Source organism: Amblyomma maculatum, chromosome 6, assembly GCF_055883805.1.
Source record: "Amblyomma maculatum isolate TAMU_Amacu chromosome 6, ASM5588380v1, whole genome shotgun sequence".
Taxonomy (NCBI): Eukaryota; Metazoa; Arthropoda; class Arachnida; order Ixodida; family Ixodidae; genus Amblyomma; species Amblyomma maculatum.
This window is the reverse complement of record NC_139349.1, coordinates 56,994,301-57,017,579: the sequence shown is the minus strand read 5'-3', so window position 1 is coordinate 57,017,579 and position 23,279 is coordinate 56,994,301. Positions and strand designations below refer to the sequence as shown.

The 23,279-nt window shown below is 46.8% G+C and overlaps 1 protein-coding gene across 1 annotated transcript; it reads right to left on the bottom strand.

The window, feature by feature from the left end:
• Nucleotides 1-3,352: 3,352 nt before the first annotated feature.
• Nucleotides 3,353-8,686, bottom strand: LOC146185816 (uncharacterized). The gene has a single exon (XM_084607919.1). It carries the CDS (start codon nucleotides 8,684-8,686, stop codon nucleotides 3,353-3,355), a length of 5,334 nt encoding a protein of 1,777 aa, XP_084464045.1.
• Nucleotides 8,687-23,279: the final 14,593 nt, after the last annotated feature.

The window sequence follows — 23,279 nt, the reverse complement described above, 5'->3', positions numbered from 1 at the left end:
GAAGGAAGGAAGGAAGGAAGGAAGGAAGGAAGGAAGGAAGGAAGGAAGGAAGGAATGAATGAATGAATGAATGAATGAACTCCGTTGCCGACGTCGTACGGCATCGCCGTGTCTTTGAAACTATGAAGATGCGGCGAATAACACCAAAGTTCAGTCGCTTGGACACAGTGACAACATTTGCTGCCATTGACACAACTTGCGAAGCCACTTACCTCGCCTCCACTCTCCGCCGAATAGAATTGTCCCGCTCCCATGCACACCCTTGTGATCACACGCTCACTTCTATAGAGCAATCGGGAGACTTTTTCCATCAACTCAATGAACTTTGGGACGCACTGTACCCCTCACTATTCTCGGCTTGCACAACGCTCTGAGGTCGCACCAGGACGGAAGGACCGACGCTACCATGAGCAGCCATCGCCTCTGAAAACACGGCGTGATGCCCCTTCAATGAGTCCTGGCGCAGATGAATGCTACAAGACACGACCTTTGATCGCTCCTACGAATAATGTTCGACAGAGACCGTTGATCGCCCACCTCTGGTTTTTACCCGCTGCAGGAATCCAGGTTACATTTCAAGATTCTGCCACCGCCGTCGACCTCATCAATATGGGCCACCAATGTTCCCAGTGTGACCGGCTTACAGGGGTGATCTGCCAAGACTGTTTATTCATCTCCTCCAGCAGAAATTCATCCCCAGCAGAAATTCATCTTCCGTAATTCATCCCCGGCGTCAGATCTGAGTGTTGCTCCTCCTCCCGTGCTTCGCATGCAGCCGTCTTCGTCACTTCGTCGTCGGTTCTCATCACCTCGTCCCGAAAACTAACCAGTTCGACCGATGAAGGTGAGGCCGCTGGATCTTCGCTCTGTTTTGATATTTCTCCTCCCGTCTCAATGCTAAGAAAAAAGTTTGTATGGTCGTTTACAGCGTATCTACGTTAGCTCTCATTGATGCCGGTGCAACTGTTTCCACTAGTACGAGATTAAAATGCCTGCTGAAACGCAAAGTGGTGTTCAAGTGTAATGGACGCTCCACGCTTTGTGGCGTGGGTGGCGAGCCGTTGCGTCCTCTTGGAGCGTGTAATCTTGAAGTCAAATTGGGTGGCGCCGTTTATCAAGCGGAATTTGTCGTTATCCCTAGCTCTACCTATAACAATATTTTAGGAATAGACTTCAACGACATCATTACCCAACCGTTGTTGCTTGATATACGCCCCTCTACCACCGCTGTGGTCTATAATAGCTGTGAAATCCTGCTTACTGTTCGATGTCAAAGATTTTGAAGCAGCCGCTGTGCCCGCTTTAAATTGCGACGATGTGTATTTTATTATTTTGTGGGCTTTAACATCTCTAAATGACTCAAGCTATGAGAAACGCCGTAGTGGAGGGCTCGGGAAATTATGACCACCTGAGATTCTTTACATGCACTGACATCACGCAGCTCACGGGCGCCTTGCTTTTCGCTTCCATCGAAAGCGGCCGCCGATGCCAGGATTTCATCCCACATCCTTGGGCACCGCAGTCGAACATCCTAACCACTGCACCATCATGGTTGGAAAATGGCGGTGATGCGAAAGGGTTCCTCTGTACGAAAATTTCGATGCCGTAGTGCAATAACACCTGATCGGTATTCATAGAGTATCTACGGCCTACCTCGATCATGGCAAACAATTCTACTTTGGCGCACAAGAACCTTTGAATTACAATCTTGTGCAGCTGCATTATCTGTTCACGATATGTCTATATTGTCATTCGCGTAAAGCTTACATTCCTGCTGTTAATTATAGACTATACAGACTTTCCAATACGTGCACATGTATTCCAAATGACATCTACTTTATTTAGTTTCAGAAGACAAAGAAAATGGCACATTTGGTTCAAAAGGTTCGAAACTTGTGTAATATACCGCTGCCAATTGGCAAGAAACTTTCCAATAAGTGCTTTCGTACGCTTGTGCGCCGCAAAGCCATCATATCAGTAAATTTCTTGCGTTCCCAAGCCTAGTCACGCCAACCTTTGTTGATATGGCCTCGAAGCTTTGAATAGCCCGAAATGCTTCATGTATCTCTCTCTTTTTGACAATAAACTTTTTCGTCAGGCTTTAGGTTATGCCCCTGTAAGTGAGTGTTAGCACGATACATTCATTCATGCATTTATTTTCGGGGTAATGGTGTGCCTCTAGCCGTAATTTCATATTGCCGGCAACCAGATGCATCGTCATGCACTCTAGATGAGTAAATAAACGTTTCAGAAGTGTTTTACACGTGTCAGCACAGCCCACTTCCGAAACTTAATTAGGCTTTATACAGTTGCGTTGAAGACAACGACTCCCACGTTTTTACCTTTGATCTTTGTGTAGGCCACAAGAATTTAATTTTCACGTTCGATTAGTATGGGGCACGCAAATCTGAGTCTCTTTTTTCTTTCGCGTTTAACCGGCCTGGAAGGTTACTTAAATGATTCTGCGCTCTGCATACAAGTAGTCTCATAAATCTATCTCTGTATAACCATGTACTACAGTGCGGTCCACTGCCAAGCCGAACGTACGATCACGGGTTTAAACATTTTGCAAAGCACTGCATCGACAACTGGTGAAAACTGGCGGCGCCATGAGCATGCTCCGAAAGTGCAGCCGCCACTGCTTACTGAGCGTACACCTTGTCAGTCGTATTAATCGTTGTGGTCGTCGTGTCTGCGTTGAGATAATTTGGTCACAGAATAAAACTCCGGTGAAACTTAACAAACTGATTTAATGGCTACATATGAAAGAAACTGTACACAAATTCAAACTGAAGACCGTTTCGTTCGGCGTCTTGCAAGCCACTGTCCTTCGACGACGGTTGGCCGTGTTCCTCTCTCCAGGCCTTCCCTTCTTTCCCTTTTTTTTTAGGGGGGCCCCACGCTTGCGTGGGCCCTTGGAGCCTGGCAGTCGCGGCGCTCGTTCGGCGGTGTCGGTAACAGAGGAATCCTCCTCACTCACTCCTCGCGTCCCCGGTGCTGGTCCGCAGCCCCCTAGTAAGCTCGGATTTCAGGGCAGGCGGGCGTCCGAGTCTTGTTAGGCCCATCGATGTGCCCTCAACGGCGCCAGTGGATCGGGACGCTTTGAGGGGCGACGAGCCGTTGGTCGACTGGCCGGCAGAGGCAAGAAGCAGCCGTGCCATTTCCGAAAAGGGCACTGCGGCGCGTAAACATACACACACACACAAGCGCGCACAAACACACACACCCGCGAGTGGCCGCTTGGCCGGCGATCAGGGGAACAAAACAGCCGTCTCCTGGCACGTCCTTCTGATCTGGTTTTTGTCCGTTTTTGTCCCCGACACATTCCCCCGCGAAATGACGAAGTCATTTGTTAGTCGGAGAGTTCCAGAGGGTAGAGCAACTGAATTGGACGGCGAAGTCTGGTCCCCCCTGGCAGTCGGACTTCAAAAGCTCTTGTTCGGTTGTCTCTTCCCGTGAATGCTTTTTCAATTATTCCCAGCTTCCACATTTGCCGCGGCTGTAGGGCTTCTTTCAGGAGGACCAAGTCTCCAATTTTAACTTGCTTTCCCCGTTGAGCTCCTTTGGAATGGGTCAGCTGTAGCTCCTTTAAGTACTCAGTGCACCAGCGTCTCCAGAACCCTTGCAATGCTTTGTTGCGAGTTGAAATCATTTGTCGCAGGTGGTTACAGGACAGGGCAGAGATTTCCTTTCTTTGCAGCTCCGGAAGAGAGGTCAGCCGTCTTCCGGTAAGAAACATAGCGGGACAGAGCGGTTCAGGTTCGTTCGGCTCTGTGTAAACATGAGTAAGTGGTCGGGAGTTCAGCACCGCTTCCACTTCAGCCAGCGTAGTTGACATTTCCTCGAACGTCAAGTAGCTCGTTCCTAGCGTCTTCTTTAAAGCTTGCTTCGTTAGTCCGACAAGACGCTCGTAGAAGCCGCCCCACCATGGTCCGCGTTCCACAATAAATTTCCATTGAACCCGCAAGTTCATAAGGTGATCTTGTACCGGGTCACCTCGCATCACATCCCAGAGGCAGCCCAAATCCCTGTTGACCTTCTTGAACGTGAGGGCATTATCACTGTAGATGGTGCTCGGGAGTCCTCGTCTGGCAGCGAACCGGCGAAACGCGAGCAGAAACGAGCATGCCGACATGTCGGCAACCAGCTCCAGATGGATGGCTCGAGTCACCGCGCAGGTGAACAGCGCTACATAGCACTTCGTAGGCGAGAGCCCCTTGACGACAAGTGGTCCGGCAAAGTCGACGCCCGTCACCTGAAAGGGTTGGGCTTCTGTTATGCGGTCTGTTGGCAGCGGTGCTGTTACTTCGTTTGCCGGCTGTACGTTGAACCGCTGGCACGCTATGCATTCTTTTACAATTCTTTTCACCAGCTGCCTTGCTCCGATCACGTGATATCTTTCTCTGAGCTGCGTAAGCGTGTGGCGTATCCCTCCGTGCAACACTTTGAGGTGGCAGTAGTGGGCAAGCAGCTTCGCTAGGTGGCTTCCCTTTGGTATGACGACAGGATGTTTGGAGTCATAGCTCAAGTGGCTCCGTTGTAGCCGTCCGTCAATCCTCAGAACTCCGTTTTCGTCCACCACAAGAGAAGCATTTCTGAGCGGAGAGTCGTTGGGCACCGCTTTCTGATTTCGAATGCTGTGCAGTTCCTTTGAAAAGCCTTCTCTCTGCTCATTCCGTATCCAAAATAGTTCGGCCCGTTCTAGCTCTTCGGGGGTGAGGGGTCCGGCCTCATCGCTTCGTCGTCCCGCCTTAAAGATGAAACGAAGCACCCAAGCCGTGACTCTGATCAGTCTCGTGAAAGAGCTGTAGCTGCTAACGTTCATTAATGCAGGCGCGGTCACCTGAGATGTCATGGCCGGCAGTGCCTTGGTTGGCTGCCTGCTCTCTAATTCCTTGTCCGTGAAGGTTGCCTGCACCAGTCCATTTGGCCACTCGCTTTCATGTGCGCAGAGCCACTTGGGTCCCGTCCACCATATCTCACTAGTCGCAAGGCGGGAAACTGTGACGCCACGCGTCAGGAGATCCGCAGGATTCTCTTTCCCCGGGCAGTGCCTCCATTCATAGCATCCGGTGCTTTGCTGTATCTCACGGACGCGATTTCGCACAAACTGCTGCCAGCGCTCAGTGTCACCTCGAATCCAATGGAGAGCGATCGCGGAATCGGTCCAAAGAGTAACGCAATCAGGGTGCTTCCCGAGAGTCTTTACTATGTAGCTGCACAATCGAGTTGCAAGCAAACATGCCATCAACTCCAGCCTTGCTAGCGTGAGTTCTTTAAGTGGAGCCACCCTCGATTTGCTCATTACAATCGTTGAAGTTAGGCCGTCTTCCGAAGCAATGGTGAGGTAGGCGACTGCCCCATAGGCCGCGGGACTGGCGTCTGCGAAGATGTGCAGGTGCGTTTTTGTAGCCGGCCCACTGAAGTCCGCTCCGTAGTACCTTGGTACCTGTATCTCGGGAAGATGTTTCAATTCACAATACCAGGTTTTCCAGCCTTCAGCTATGTCGTTTGGTAGGGCATCGTCCCATTCGACGTTCTGGCGCCACAGCTGCTGAAACAGGATCTTAGCCCGTACGATAAAGGGTGACAGCCATCCCAGTGGGTCATAGATCCGTGCGGTAGTTTGCAGCATGGAACGTTTGGTGTCTGTCTCCATTGTTTTGGAGCTTGCGACACATGGCGCAAATGTCAGGCGGTCGGTAATGGGGTCCCAGGTCAGTCCCAGCACTTTCAGCACCCCTGAGAGGAATCCTAGAGACTTATTTTCGCTGCCGTCTTGCCCAAATAGCCGGCGTAGCCTCTCGTTATTCGACGACCACTTGTGCAACTTCATCGAGGCGGAGTGGAAGATCGCGTTGGCTTCGTTGTAGAGCTTCAGAGCCCCTTCTTCGTCATCTGCACCGGTTAGTAGGTCGTCTACATAAAGGCTTTGCTGTAGCTGGCTGGCAGTGTGGGGAAACTCTTCCTCGCAAGCTTTCAAGTGGTGCTGAAGGGTAGCGGAGAGCAGAAACGGGCTTGCGGTGGTTCCAAACGGTACTCGCTTCATGCGCCACGTTTCAATGGGAGGCAACGAAGTACCGGCCTGAGGAGTCTCTCGGAACCAAAAAAATCGCAGAGCGTCTCTGTCTTGCTCTCGCACTCCAATTTGCAGAAAGGCCTGCTCAATGTCCGCGACAAGTGCAACTCGATACTTGCGAAAATTGAGCAAAAGCCCGACGAGGTCTGCCGTTAAGTTGGGTCCTGTTTCAAGGTTGTCATTAAGGCTCCTTGTACTTTTAGCGTGGGAAGAAGCGTCAAATACAACTCTCAATTTTCTGGAATCACGGAGCACTGCTTGATGAGGCATGTGGTAAACGCAGTGGTTGCGGTCGGCCTTTTCTTCTACCCGTTCTGCCATGTCTAGAATGCCGTACTGCCTGATCACCGCGTCGTATTCTTCGAGAAGGTCAGGAGCTCTTTTGAGTCGGTTCGCCAATTGATTGAGGCGCTTCAGAGCAATTTCTCGGTTATCCTCGAGCGAAATCTCGGATTTCCAAGGCAATGCAACCTCATAGCGGTTACCGACTCGCTTGATGTTGTCCTCAAAGAACTCTAAAGCTTGACAGATTTCGTCGTTCTCCTCGACCTCCTTTACTCCAATCGATTCCAAATCCCAGAATTTGGTCAGAATATCTGTCGTCTGCCTCTCGATTACAGATGTTCGTAGTGTCACGGTTTGGAAGCAGTGGGTCTGCTCGGCATCGTCCTCAATGGGCCCTTGAACAGTCCAGCCCGCTGATGTTTCCACTGCTCTCAGTCGGTTTTCTAATTTGACCGATCTACCTGTGGTAAGGTCCCATATGTGGTCAGATCCGATAAGCAGATCAACACATTCTGTCCCGTTGTTGTTTGAGAATTCGGCCGGTTCGTAACCAAGGGACTTTAGTCGTTTCATTATTCTCTCTGGTGGTGAGGGAATAGGTTGATCGCAGATGGTATCTGTTTCCAGTACTTCGAGCTCCCGATCGTCTCCGCGGTTAGTCTTTAGTGTAACCTTTACTCTTCGGAACTCGCGTTCGGCTTGGTGGCCTCCGAACACCCCGACGGTCAACCTCTCATGCCCGAGAAGCGTACATCCCAGTTTCCGCGAGGTGTCAGCTGTGATGTAGGAGCGCTGACTTCCCCCGTCGAACAGAACTCGTACCTGAGCCTTACCAGTCTCTCCACTACATAATGCAGTTGCGGTCTGCAGCAAAACGGTTTTTTTGGAAGTAGAGCCGTTTCCCGTCGTAGTAGTTTCGAGGCTTACTTGCGCGTTCGTTACGGTGCGGTTCGGCTCAGGTGGCCTGTTTCCGGTGTACGAAGGGTCGCACATTGTGCTAGCATGCTTCTTGCGACATTTGTTGCACTGGATGCTTACGCGGCATGCTCGTGACTGGTGTCCAGATTTAGTGCACTTGAAACATCGGCCGGACGACCGCAGAAGTTGTTTCTTCTCTTCCAAAGTTTTTGCGGCGTCACAGCTCTGCGTTTTGTGCTCGTTGGAACCGCAGAAAAAGCAGGTCAATGGGGTAGCGTTTTGATGTAGCATCGCAGCCGATCGGACATGCCTGTCATGCGTTTTCCCATGCAGCCTCAAATTGCCTTTAAGTTCTTCTCTAGGTTGCTGCTTGAGGTCCATGCATTGTAATGCATTTAAATTCTCCCGACTTTCGACTTCTAGTCTCAGAAAGGAGAGTAGCTTTAAAAGGGAAGAAACCGTACCTTGGCCGCTTTCGTTAGTTGCGTGTGACGACGCATCGGTGAGGGAGCTCTGTTCGCAGGCGAGGCTGTCGGTGTCGACGACGCACTTTCGGCTAAAGTCCAACAGGATGTCACGTGGCATCGCTCTTTGCACGATCGGAATTAGCATCGAGCTGTAGGACTCCAGCTTTTGTCCGAGCGTCTCGAGGCCTTTGATGTGTGCCGCCAAGGTATCGTATAGACGGCGAAGACCACGGATATCGTCTGATGAGCGCACGGGCTTCAAGTCGATCAGCCTCTTGAGATGTTCCTGAACAAGAAGCTCCTCGTTGCCAAACCGTTTCTTGAGCAGCTGGATGGCATCGTTGTAGCACCTTGCGGTCAGTGGAAGACCCGCGAGTGCCGCTGCCGCGTCGCCCGTGACTGATGCTCGCAGGTAGTGAAATCTGTCGATGTCAGACAAATCTTCGTTTTTATCGACTACCTGCTCGAACACTTCCCAAAAGGGTTGCCAGTCAGAGCGCCGTCCTGTGAATTTCAGTAGGTCGATCTTCGGCAGTTTCACTCTTGTCTTCCCAGATGTGGCCGTTTGGGGGGCTGGCGTGGTCGTTTGAGTGGCTGGCATGGCCGTTTGACTGATGATGCCACTACCCGCCGATTCCACGGCAGCCTGCGTTGATAACGGACCACTATCAACTTGAAGCTTTAGTCCAGCGAGGCAGGTTATGATCCGGTCTTGATATTCAAATACTTGCTCGTAGTCGTTTTCTGCGTCATCTTCCGGTACCAATGGTTCAATTTCCGTGTTGACAGTATCAAGTTGTTGCTCTAGCTTGCTGAGTCTAGCATGCAGCAACGTAGCTTCAGTAGTTGTTAGTGACGTTTGCCGCTCGTTGAATTCGTTGATGACCTTTGTAACTTGCGAGCGCAAAACCTTCCGTTTCTTTAAAAGGCGTTCCATTTTCTTCGAAATTAATTAGCCAATAAGTAAGCTCACCGGATCGATGACATCGGTAGTTGTGACCAATCGTTGCCGAGACGTCCCTGGCGTGGATGCGTTGACGTGAGCGTTGAAAGAAAGCGTTGAGCTCACAAATCCACGGCAGATCGAGTCCCGGGTTTCGGCACCAAACTTTTTGTCAGTCGTATTAATCGTTGTGGTCGTCGTGTCTGCGTTGAGATAATTTGGTCACAGAATAAAACTCCGGTGAAACTTAACAAACTGATTTAATGGCTACATATGAAAGAAACTGTACACAAATTCAAACCGACGACCGTTTCGTTCGGCGTCTTGCAAGCCACTGTCCTTCGACGACGGTTGGCCGTGTTCCTCTCTCCAGGCCTTCCCTTCTTTCCCTTTTTTTTTAGGGGGGCCCCACGCTTGCGTGGGCCCTTGGAGCCTGGCAGTCGCGGCGCTCGTTCGGCGGTGTCGGTAACAGAGGAATCCTCCTCACTCACTCCTCGCGTCCCCGGTGCTGGTCCGCAGCCCCCTAGTAAGCTCGGATTTCAGGGCAGGCGGGCGTCCGAGTCTTGTTAGGCCCATCGCTGTGCCCTCAACGGCGCCAGTGGATCGGGACGCTTTGAGGGGCGACGAGCCGTTGGTCGACTGGCCGGCAGAGGCAAGAAGCAGCCGTGCCATTTCCGAAAAGGGCACTGCGGCGCGTAAACATACACACACACACAAGCGCGCACAAACACACACACCCGCGAGTGGCCGCTTGGCCGGCGATCAGGGGAACAAAACAGCCGTCTCCTGGCACGTCCTTCTGATCTGGTTTTTGTCCGTTTTTGTCCCCGACACACCTTGTGCGATCGTTTGTAGACGGCTCTTTCGGGAGTGTTTTCTAATGAACGGCAGCCACGCGGTCTCCTGTTCCCTTTAACGATGTACCGTAATCTACGTGAAGATTTCTGCGTACTACGTGGTCTCGAATATTACAAACCTCAGTCATAACGGATATGCATGCATACCACGTAACTTCGAATATAAATAACACGTCATCTAGGTTATCACGAATATATATACATCTTCGTCATAAGAGAGGTCAACTAATGCTCGATACTCATGTTCGACAGCGTCGAACGTCTCAATTTTTTAAACGTAAAAGAAATTGTCCTGTATGCTGTGGTGCACTTCAGCTATGTCTAACTTTATCCCTTCTGTAAAGGTGAGATTTGCAAGATAGTCTGTTCTAAAATCCAGGGCTTTACGCGCAAGGTAGCTCTCAAACTCAGACCATCGAACGGAAACGTTCGGTTGAGAGTAGAACGAATGCAAGCTATTTAGTGCAGCCATGCCATAGAGACAGAACATAGCTTTCAATGCCACGCAAGTCTCAACCGGATTTTATTTTTTTTTTAAGGCAAATCCGCGTTTTGATGGTAGTGCATAAAAAAGTTTGGGTTGCTACCTAATGCCGGTGAACAGCTCCGGAAACGCACTGTCTCCCCAGAGCAGGATTTGGCCACCCTGATGTTGTAAATGTTCGCAACCTCCAATGAATACTCCAACAAATCCCTGGCCCTCAGTCCTCAGAGGCTGCGGAGAAAATGACCACGGCGGCGGTCAGACCTGTAACGCTGTAAATGGTGGTAAGAATTTGTCTCTGAACAGGCCGCCATTGGAAACTGGCCATGACAACGTTTAAGACCAGAACCCTGGCTAGTGAGGCTAGCATAGCAGTGCTCTTTGAGGAACTAGCAGGCATGAAGGAACTAGCAGTAGCAGGCATGAAACGGGATATCATACGGCTTAGTGAGGCTAGGGAGCCAAATGAGCCATATACTGTACTGACGGTCGGGCATGTACTGTGTTATCGTTTACCGGATAGACGAGAACTAGGAGTAGGGTTCCTGTCAATAAGGACATAGCTGGTTATAGATGAATTCTATAGCATTATATGAGAGAGTGACAGGCATTGTAGTTAAGCTTAATAAGCTGTGTAAACAAACGATTGTGCGGGCCTACGCGCCTACATGTAGTCATAATGACAATGCAGTCGAAAGCAACTGCGAAGATGTGGAATCGGCAATGGGGGAAGTAAAGACGTAGTCTACTGTACTAATGAGCGACTTCAATGCCAAGGTAGGGAAAAAGCGGCCTGGAGACCAGGCAGGGGTTGGCTATGACACTGGTTTATAGCAGGGGGGTAATTACTATAGTTGCGATTGCAGAGCGCAATAACTTAAGACTTATGGATACCCTCTTAAGCAAACGGAAGAACCGGAAGTAGACATGGAAAAGCCGCAACAGGGAGACTAAAAACTAAAGACTTTAGTAAACGATGCATTGGTGCTAACATTTCAGCCAGCTGTTTTTCAAGATGACCTGCAACTTCTGCACTAACACATTGCTCCTGAAGCAAACCATTAAAGCGATAACTGAGTCGCCTTCGATAATTACCTTCCGAAAATGACAGAAATAATAAGACTGGGCCACTGGGCTCTCAACAGCCCTTAGTTGACTTCACAATGCTGGGACACTCCTTTGTCTTTTAAAAGCGCTGTTATCTTTAGCTTGAACCCCTTGTAGTCTCCCGTAAGTACCGATCGTCGTTAGCATCTTGTGGCAGTAGTCACGAAGCGTGTTTCCGTCCTAATTACAGTAAATACAAATGAAATCTTCATAAACGAACATTGGTTTGGTTTGGTTTGGTTTGGTTTGGTTTGGTTTGGTTTGGTTTGGTTTGTGGGGTTTAACGTCCCAAAGCAACTCAGGCTATGAGAGACGCCGTAGTGGAGGACTCCGGAAATTTTGTTTACTGCCACCCTAATGAGAAAAAGCAGTTGTGCAAAAAAAAAAGCAAGACAATTTTCATTGGTCATAGTCATGATCGTAACTGTCACAATGGCCCCATTTTTCTCAATCTGTATCTCATCCCATTGCCCACACGTGCTCAGCGATACCACCTGACGCTGCGTCAGTTTTTCTTGTCACCGCTGTGCTGTGACTTCAGTCGTTTGTAGATATAACTGCTTGTTCCCCTGATATAAGATGTTTCAAATTTTGTGCCCAGCACCTTGCCTATAATTCCGGAGAACGTGGTGCGAGGAAATTGCTCTTGACATATATATCAGCTTTGTCTGCAACCTAACTGCATGCCACTATGTACCTCATGATTTAGAAAAGATAGTGGCAGAGTATTGCTTATTCTTGGCGTGTATGCAGGAAGTTGCAAGCGCGCTATTACTTCACATTATTTCACATTACTATTACATCACATTAACTATTACTTCGCATTACTTTACAAGATACATTTCTAGGAGGCCTATAATCGAATAGCCGCTTCTTTCAAGGTAGGTTTTGGTGGTGTTCAGCTTAAGCTTGTTAAGCCTCATGGCGTCAGAGTAAGTGATTTTGGCTAGTCTCACCAATAATTATATGCCACGGCATATAATAAAGCATGCAATAAAAGAATACACACAAAAAAAAAAACAGGTCAAGCACTTTCTTCTGCTTCCCATCAGTGTGTCACTTGTTTTGCACTGTTCTGCACGATGGCCAACTACCAACTAGTCCCACTTCGACACTAATGACGCGGCAGGATACTCCCTTTATACTTTCAGATTTAACTACTCCACCGCACCCGATCATTTCAATACTGATATTTAAAATTGAATAATTCCTGCACTGCGCACAGCGCTGCTGGCTGCGGCGGTGGCTGAATAATCGTAATACTGGAAAAAAAAGGCAGAAATTCTGTTCTCGACGACCCTACTGGGGAATGACTAATTTCTGATGGTCACCTATACCATGGCGAAACATTTGCCTGTCCACTATTTTCTGCGACTGCTAAGGGAGGGATTGCAGTTAGCGTCTGGATTGGCTGAGCAGTTACATATATATATATATTAAGAAGTCTGCAGCTATTGTTAATGATTTGCACAGATCGCCTGACGGATGCTTTTACGCCACTAGATGTTTCAAGTGCGTCCAATTGCTTGCGTTGATTCAAATTCAGCTCTCGACTGAAAACGTCTTCTTCCATATCAGCACTTGTGTTCAGCCGCCTTCTCTTCGTTTCGTAATGCAGTTTTGCAAGAAACCCTATATAAGGTCACCAAGGGAATGCAATGCGTAGCGTACTTGAGCTTTGTGAGTACCAGGAAATTGATGTTGAACATGATATGCATACTGCGTGCGCACTTAAATGTAGGGTGCGGAGAGTTGACGAACATCAGAGGCTCGCAGCGATGGGACAAGCGTTTTAGTGTTATCTATAGTGCACTATGCGCTGAATATATTAAGCGTTTTACTTTGGAAACCATTAACTTTGCAAACCAAATTAAACGCCAATAAGACGATGTGGGGAAAACCATCACAGCATGAAAGGATATATGTGCAGGCGGACGGAAGTTTAAAGAACAAAAAAAAAAAAAGTAGGAAATAGCGTGAGCATGGCGTTGCACATAATCGCTATTTCATAATGATCCATATAATTTCCCACCAGATGAAGTGAGCTTACGACGACGAGCTCGACCATATGTATGCCACGATACTAGTAAGAAGTCAGTCGGCTAGGCAGGCTATCCTATTCTGGACTGCTGCATTTCGAACAAGGGTTCTGTATGAGTTTATTTTGAAGGTAGTGCGAAAAACGAGGACCAAGAGTAGAAGGACACAACACGAGCGCTTTTTCACCACAAAAATTACTATTAGGGTGGCCAGCGAGGCTGGACTGGAAAGTTGGGAGTATTTTAACTCCCAACTTTCCAGTCCAACCTCGCTGGCCACCCTAATACTTATGTGGTGAAAAAGCGCTCGTGTTGTGTCCTTCTACTCTTGGTCCTCGTTTTTTGCGCTACCTTCGAAATGAACCAGATTCAACTCGCCCAACTTTCAACCATACTCCCGTATGAGCTTTTAGCACTTAAATTTTTAAAACGCTAGTAATATGGTTCCCACTCCGCTTAAAAGCAGGAATCTCTGTGTCTGACCGGTCCTCGTCACGAGCATATCTATGGCAGGATAGACATGTGGTATCCAGCAGAGCAAGCACTTAAATATGACAAAGAAAAAAAAAAGAAAACCCTGAAGTTTAACAACGATACGGCGTTCAACTAGGCCGCTTATCGGAAAGGAAGGCACGCTGTGACGGAATCTGCACATTTTAAAACCACTGAGATTTCAAGCCTGAGGACACTACGGTGCGTTTATCGCTGACTTTTTTGTGGAATGAGCGCAGCAGCAGTTTTCCTCTGTGCTGACATCAGCGGCCCGTGTAGGTTGATCTGCAGCAGTTTTGAAATAGTGCGAAAGCAGTTCCCTTTTCAGCTTGAAGAGAGGTCAAGGTATATGCCCATGGAGAGGTAGGAATAGTGTGTAGGAAATGGAAGCATTACATGAATAGTGCGTCAAGAAGTAGACTGGGTAAAGCGCTGCTAACTTCTGTCTGCTGTTCATGCGCTGTTTTCAATACGGTTTTATGCCACAATACCAGCCGAAGTAAATAAGCTGTCTCCTCAGGTACAGCTAAGCCAGGGAAGTAACATTCCACTCAGTTGGTACTCCAAACAATTTTCGTGAGCTTATGACAACAGAGCGATAAATGCCGATAGATAAATAACTTTATTTCAGGTCAAATTATTACCTAAAGAAATTCATCCGCTATTATGATCGTGACGTAATAAAATATAGAAGCCTTGTGGCGCCATCAGACTCTACGCATATGCTTGCGTCCCTCTGAAGCTGGGAGCGCTGAAAAGACTTACTAGCAGGCAAGTTAACAAAGCATAATAATATTCATCGCACCAACATTCCACTCAGTTGGTACTCCAAACAATTTTCGTGAGCTTATGACAACAGAGCGATAAATGCCGATAGATAAATAACTTTATTTCAGGTCAAATTGTTACCTAAAGAAATTCATCCGCTATTATGATCGTGACGTAATAAAATATAGAAGCCTTGTGGCGCCATCAGACTCTACGCATATGCTTGCGTCCCTCTGAAGCTGGGAGCGCTGAAAAGACTTACTAGCAGGCAAGTTAACAAAGCATAATAATATTCATCGCACCGATTCACTAACTGCTCAAATGACTGGTATTATGTTTCTCTATACACAGCTAAACGTGTGGTTTGGGTTTGTTCGGTTTGGTTTGGTCTGTTTAACGTCGAGAAGCAACATCCGCTAAGGCAAAAAATGTCCCGCTTGTCATTAATGCACTCCATTGTTTACAAGAAATTCATTATTTAACCTGCTCACTTCATAAGACTACTTTGCCCTCGTACGAAGCGCCATTATTACATCCACTCTATGCCTTTGCTCAGAACTAGCAACTATATTTTTTTTTTACTATTTTCGCCAAACCATTTACGATTGCAGCAACTTACCTGAAGATCATTCAGCACGCCTTCATTGTTAATTTAAAATTATTCTCTGTTTACCCTTTCCTCTTTGTTGTGTTTACCTGCCCATTGTCCATTCCATTCTTTGCAAATCAATGACTTTATGTAGGCCCAAATAGGGCTCAAAACCAGCCATTCTCTTGGTGAAGGAACAGCGCAAGGGAAGTTAAACAGTGCTACGAGGAAGCACAAACACAAGGCGCTGACTATCAACTCAGATAGTCAGCGCGTTGTGTTTGTGCTTCCTCGTGTCACTGGGCCCCGTTTTTTGCGCTGTTCCTTCACCATGCAAAACCAACTAGCCAGCCAACTCGCTTTTATAAATCTCATTCTGTTTTTATTAAGAGTCTCTCTCTCTCCTCTCTCTTTCTCTCTCGCTCTCAAAACGTTCCTGAACCTCTCAAACCTCGTCCTACAGTCAATTTATGTTACGAGTGGTTTATGTTGCATTCGTTTTTTCTCATCTTGAACAGAAGGCCTGAAGTTCGCAGTATTAAAAATAAATAAAGTAAATCAGTACTTATCTCGCAACTTGGCAAAGGAGGCCCATCAAAAGCACACTCTCTTGCAATCTGTACCAGTGCCAACGTGTATACTTTGGTTTTATTTTTTCTAGGTAGTTTCTCACGCTTTCTTTCATTGCTGCAAGCTGGTCTACCGTGCTTTCTTTAAGAAAAAAAAAATAGGTATGCGATCGCTAGAGATAAAGAAACTGCTGGTTTGCACAGGGGCGCAGTCTCCATACAAAATGTGACACTTATTGCTATGCAAGGCAATACCTCGTATGTAACGTAGCTCACTCGGCTCTCCTGTGACTGTCAAAAGCATAGGCTGAAATGTAGCACCAATTTCGGTTGCTTACTTCTCGCAAGTCTATAGCAGTAAAAGCTATTGGGTCTCATAGCCTGCTGTATTTAATGCCCAGCAGCGCATTTTGCTAGCCATATTTTTGAACGATGCTCGGTCGTCATGTAAATGTCATGAATGTTATCTCTGGGCGATGGAAGAAACATTTGTTTTATCAGAAATGTGAAAGAAACGTCAACAAAAGTTTTCAAGACGTCCCACAATGACGCCCTCTGCTGCTAGTTCACGTAGGTATGGGTGTTAGAAACGGGAAACACGCCTGTTCAATCACATACGGATGCAGAAACTCATCTGTTGCAGCATCTGAAAGAGACATTCTCTTTGTCACGCTGCCTGTGATAGTGATCCCGGGAATGACAAGAAGTTAACTCGCTTGTCTAAAAATGTGCCGGTTGCGAAGATTTCGTCTTCTGTGCAGATTACTTCTCTGTCATTGCTATTAGGTAGGATATTTCCCAGTTTTGTAAGTCTGTCGCTTTCTCGTTCTAAGCGCGGCCAGCTGTAAGTGTTGTTGCACCGTTGTGGCACGCTTTTCGTTTCTATCAAAGTGCTTGGCGCTTATAAAATTTAACTCCCGGTGCACGAAAGACTGACGCACCGTGCAACAGGCTAGGACTTTATACCATCGATGCCACACTACCTTCATAAAAGGAAAGATTAACAGCGCTAACAAATAAACACTCACAAATGGACCTACAGAACAGGCGCTGACTCCAACTTCTTTTTCGAAACACCACATACGAACTTCTTCAAAACGCAAATGCTCCCACACCTTCGGCAACATATGCATAACGATAGTCTAGTTGGTAAAAGTGGGGGCGAAGCTATATGTATTTGAAAAAGCACTGATTTTTGTCTTGTACGCCAGAAATTTCGAATGCTGAATATGTTGCCAGCTGAAATCTGGGCGAGTTGGTATGCATTCATTCTAGAGAATTCAGCGCTTCAAAGGCGGAACAAGGACGAGACAATCTCTTGTCTCGTCTTCTTACCGCCTATGTTGAGCTTTTCTCCAGTACAGGTACAAGGTGACATGGAATTGTCTTCATTGGAGGGCATGGAAGCTAGCAGCAAGATAGCACTTGAACAGCAATTGAGAGAAATGACGACAAAGTGGCAAAGTAGGGAAATTTTCAGTGACTACTACATGAGTAATGCTGACACAAAATGGAAAGAGCGAGAAAAAAAAAGGGAAGCAAATGATTGGTCAGCAGTTGTTGGAGCAGCCAGGAATTGTCGGTTAAGAATGCGGCTAAGGAAACAGAGGGGGGTCCGTGCAAAACAAGGATGCAGACCGAATCAGCACTGGAAATGTACAGAACATGCAAGTAGGAAGTAGCCAAATTAAACATTACGATAATTATTACGATAATTTTTGTTTGAGGCTTGGACAAGAGTAATGCGGTCTAAGATGTACCGAGTCAAGTGTCAAGAGATAAGTTATGCGTTACGTGCGGAAATGTGTGGCTGTGTGTGTGTGCATGCCATGTGTACCCCTGCTTATTATTTAAGTGGCGCTACGGCGGCGCAGTTTCCAGCAAAACCTGCCAGGTTATCCCCACCATATATATATATATATATATATATATATATATATATATATATATATATATATATATATATATATATATATATATATATATATATATATATATATATATATATATATATATATATATATATATATATATATCATAGAGTATGAAATGTGACAACGAGAGAGGAAGGATGCTGTAAGGACGACGGATATGTCAGCTAAGGAACTGCATGTGTCAAAGTCCCGCACAAACAGGATACAGCCATGCACTGGTAAACATCTGCTCAAAACACTTTTATGGTGGCGAAAGATTAACGCCAGGACGCCAGCAGTGTTAGCCCAGACCAGAGGCAGCGCATCAGTTCGCTAACCTCGAGAGATTGGCTGCAGGTCACATCCCGGATAGATCGGAGTGCATCGCTGTTTCGAGACTGACAGTTCGGAAAATAGACTGTTCATCATTGATTGTTACCGAACAATAGGTGAAAACCAACTACAAGCTGGGCTCAATAGGGCAATATTTTCGGTTATTATATTTTGAGTTATTTAGGGGCGCGAATCATGACAGAAACGATTGTTTCGTCCTGTGCTCTCCAAACCGCTCAGCTCATCCCCAGCGGTAGTATTTATCTCTCCATCACGGGCAAGTCGAGTCTCCTACAGCTAACCCCTGGATGCCGACATCCTTCTTTTCTCAAAATATTTTGATCTTTTCTTTTTTTATCTTTTTTTTTTTTGCTAAACTCGAGAATTTCTTCGTTCGACGCTCTGGTTGGCTCTCAACGCTATACTCTCTCTGTGACGTAGTTCGCTCATCCGCGTAGCTCATCACGCCTGTGAACACAGTTATCAGCCATAACACGATTCCACTAAATTTCCCATTGACAAACAGCCCAAATCTATTAAACATGTTTCCTAAACGTGAGTGTTCGTTTCCTTAATACGCCGTTTCATAAACGGTGAGTGTTCTCTCTCGCTTTCTTAATACCTGCTGATGTGGAGTGCTTCCTGCGTGATGTCTAACTGCTTTCTCTTATGTACAGAACCTCTGTTTGTCGTGTGAATGTCCCTAACCATGTTTCTTCCAAGCGCGCCCTCATTGTGCATTTGATTTTATCCAGGTGGTCGCGAACATGCACGACGGGACAAAACTGATTTCCTTATCGTCCTTAGTACGACCGCACATTATTGGGTACAGTTTCCTGGTGCGTGTACTGTGCACGTTTATTAATTATGTGTTTTTACATCGCATAGCTACATCACTGAAAAGAAGATAAAGAAAAGAGGCGTTCTCATGGTTGACTATAAACATAAAGTTCGTATCGGAATGCGAGGTCGACGGCTCGCCCCTTGGCTCAACAGTGCACTTTACAATGTTTACTGCAGTAGGTGGACACTACTTGGGCGAGGCACATCGAAAACTAACCACTTCAATGGCTGCTACCTCACCCTACATGCGCTTAAAGAGAGCCGTTATCCAAGCCCATTCACTGTCGAAGATCAGGGGTTTTTTTTCCTCCCCGCACTTTGTGGGACTCGATGCAGCGGCTACTTGGTGCGGTTTCGTCACCTCTTCCGCGTGCAGCCGCACTGGGCGTCCTGCGCCTTCACTCACTGCATTCGTCTCCGTGTATGCGAGATGCTGCGTCCTCTCGGCTTGTCAGCCTTGAGCGCCACTTGAGAAAGCGCTCCTGGTGCGACGCGCCAGCCGTGAAGCGCGTGAGTACCGCCCCGACCATTGGCAGCGCTTGGTGCCTTACCGCAAGGCACCAGGCATTGCCAACTGTGTGCTCGACCTTCGCGGCCAGGCGTCCCAAACAAGATGGCTGTGCGGCGCGAAACCACATGGTAAGCTAAAGCTAAGAATCTAATTTACCCGTCATTGTGAAGAGGTCGAGAAAAACTAGAGCACTTTTTGCTTCGAGGGTAATGCTTGTTCATTTGTCTAGCGTTTAAATGTAAAAGCGATATAAATCCATCTTGAATTTCGGGCATCAAGTAGATATTATCCTCAATAACAAAAAACAACCAAATATGCGTGTTTTCTTTTTCCCTGCGTACGCTGCATAAATACGCATCAACGCAGGCCCCAAGTTTTGGTTTAGTTTGGTTTTGTTCGCTGTATTGCGATTTCACGTCCTAAAGCGACACAGGCCATCAGGGATGCGGTATTAGAGAGCTTCAAAAATTTCGACCATCCATGGTTCTGTAATACGCACTGAGTTCACGGATGCCTTGCTTTTCGCCACCATTGAAAAGCGTCAGCCATGACCGGGATTGAACCAGCGTCATTTGGTTCAGCCGCCGAGCACCCTAAGTACTGATCCACCCCGGATTGGACTGCTGATAAATTGAAAAAGAGCCCCGGCTTTCCTTAATTTAATTATTTGCAACTAGTCTGCTTAATCGCATATAGCGTATGTTGATACATAGCGTACCTACATAGGAGATTCTTTAATTACTGTCCGGCAACGTTTGGCTCATCGAAAGTCTGCATTAAAAAGGCCTGTAGCTGCTTAATCCACTTAATCCTTCAGCACACTCCTAAAAAAAAATTGATTTTTGTATTCCAGTTTCCAACTTCCCAACCTGTATATTCCTTCCATTGTACGTGCACAAAGAGGTGTACCAATAAGATAACAAGAAAAAAAGAACACACTGCAGTGTGACTGTCTCTGCGTTTTAAGCAAAAACAAATCTTAGAACTTTGAATTGCGTTCAGATCATAAATTTATTCCCAGCTAGCATAATGCCTTTAACTGCTTTCATTCATTTCCTGCTTTGGAAATTGGCAGGAAGGAACGGATCTTAAACAACAGCAAAAAAACGTTAAGACAGCACGAGCTTGTTTTCATTTGCGTCTTTACCTTCCGGGCTGGAATTAGAGAGTGCTTGAAGACATTCCCAAGAGGAGGAAACGTGTGTTTCTGTTGTGTTTTATTTAAAACTTCCCAACAAACATTTTCCTTGAAATGACTGCTCGCCAACTAGCCAAACAGCTATTGCTACTCAGCTTCTATTTATTCATTGAACGTGTCGATTTCTAGTTCATAGCGATGCATAGATCCATAAAAACAGTGCATTTAAATGCGCACGAGACCCAGGAAGAATACCCTTCCTCCTTTAGTAGCTCTTCTTGCATAACTGAAGCATTCTTACCCGATCTGAGCGTACTGCGTGTGGAGGAGAAGCGAGTAGCACCGGAATATTCAGAGCAGTGTGCTAATACAAATAGCAAAGAATGCAGTAACAATTTTTTCTATGCCTATTGACCCCTGTGCATATCGCCAGAGAGCTAAAAATGATACAAAAACCCGAATGTTACTTTTTTTGCAGTTATTTCTCTTGCAGGTGTTTTCTATCAGCAGCAGTTAGTGTTGTAACGAGGTGTTTAATAAGGATCCCCGTTGATTCCGTGCCACTGCAGTGGGTTACGAATGCGCGGTCGTTGCAGCTGTTGTTATTGTTGGCCTCTGTAAACATTATACACGTAACCACATGACTGGGCTGGTTAAGATGTGCTGGAGAAAATTCTCTAGGTCAAGGAAAGTCGCATAGACCATAACACAGGCAGGAAGAAATACATGGGGCTTAAAGTGAGCGCAGTAAAATAGCATAAAAAGTGAAGCCAATACGAAATAATCTACCACAGAGTACAGGGCAACCTCGTCGTCTTCGTGTCATGCATATCGCTGACGGATTCTGGTAGCTTAAAGCATGGCGTGTGGCACACTGAAATATATATAATCTTGTAAAGACCAACAAAACAGCGTATGTTTGTGCCAAGTTTTGAAGCAAGTATATATCCAAGAACTTCGCAACGGTATACGTTCAAGGATTCTTGCAAAAAGAAACCGGCCGATCATGGAAATATTGCGCTCTGTGAGCAAGAAAGGTTTCGTTGGACAGCCTTAACGAATACATCGATGGCGCCATTTTTTACTCCTGCTATCCTGCCTTCAATGGGCGATGTCTACGCGGTTCAAGATAGGCTTTTAAGGCATCCAGCTGTCACGGTGCGAACTCATGGCTTGTTAGAAGAGGTCGCCATCAGCAGGGCTGCCCGGAGAAGTATCCCTAGCGTAAGCTGTTATAAAAGACCAAAATGTGTTCATAAGACGGGCAGAGACGTCACCGATTGACAGAGTGCAGCACTGGTTTGCAGGAATAAAGGGGGGAAAAGTCAGTGAATAAGATGAGTCAGTGAAATCGCAAAAGAAAAGATGAGCATACGTACGAGTACGCAACAAACAGGAGATCCACAGATGTCGAAGTATATAATATATTGGCTCCCAGTGCATAGTCATAATACCTCTAGCGTTCGCCTGAGCAAAATCGGGTTTTTCGCTCCAGCTAGCAACCTACTAAAATCCAGACTTCCACCGCGGAGATTTGTTGGCATATAACAAGAAACATGCGCATCTTATCATTTCGGCGCGCACAAGCGAAGGAGCTCACGCAGCAGATCGTTTCCTAACTCAGTTTAAGCATTATGGGTGTACTCACATGGTCACCATTATGGCAGAGCCTTGCGTAGATGACCCAAAATTACAACGTCATTATTAATGCAGGACACCGAACAATCCGAAACACCTCCTAATATGAAGTGCAGGCAATCATCTTATTGTTCTGTTTAGCAATGATTCCATCCCCGTGAAAAAAATTAGTTGTGGTTTAAGTCTGGTTAACCCTAGTTCAATTGCGATAGCAACGTCGGAAGCTTCTTTTTCCTGCTGCATTATTTCCCTACGATGCCCTATCAGTGCAATGTACTATATTATTGGGAACACTTAAGCTCACCCTTTAAGAGTATATGACGCGAGAGCGTAAATTACCAGCCTTATCCTTCTTCTTCTTCTACTTCTGCTCCTCCTCCTCCTCCTTGGCTGTTCAAGGTCAAGCGTGGCGTCCGCCGGGGATACGGGACGGCTCGAAACCTGGCTCAGTATTGATAAAATCATCATACTTGCCCGTGCGGTCTTTCAAACATGGGATGTGAGAATTTTGATTTGGCATAAGAGTAAATTAAGGATATACAAGGTTCAGATACTACTACAAATTTATTGTATAAAACCGCGCGTATAGAGAGAGAGAAAACTTTTAATGAGCATAATAATCAGCAAGAATTCGCAGGAGCTGGGTGGTCGGTGCCCCTAGTCCAGGGCTCCGCTGGCAGCAGCTGACTTGCGGACTAGCTGGATAATCCAGGCTTGCTGGTCCAGGTTGTCGCTGGTCAGGGCCGCCTCCCACTGCTCGTGTGTCGGGCATGGCACTAGTAACGTTGGGTCAGGTTTGTCCTGGCATTCCCAAGATATGTGATAGAGTGTGGGGCTCGCACCGCACCAAGGACAGTAACTCGTGTATTTTGTTGGACTTATCTTATTTAAAATGTGAAGGTTTTCCGGCAAGGTAGTCCCTGCAGGCTGGTTGGGATTCTGTCACTACGTGTGGTGACTTCTTTTGGAGGTCTTGTGTTTTTATGGTGACGGCTATTGCCAGTGATTCCGCTTCCGCAGGATCCTTGGCATAGATCGAAGCCTGAATAATTGGCCTCTTCTGGTGGTCAACTGCAGCTATTGTGAACTTGTCAGGCTCGCCGTAAGCCCCTATGTCCACGTAGACAACTTCCGCGTCTTTAGACAATTGTTTTTTTGCAATGATTTGACTCTGGCTTTTCTTCGACCCTTCTGTAACTCATGGTGCATGTGCTTGGGTATCGGGTTCACATAGATGTTGTTTCTTGTGGATGTCAGAATTTGTGATTTGATCTCGGAAGTTCTTAGTGCCTGCCATAGCCCTAGT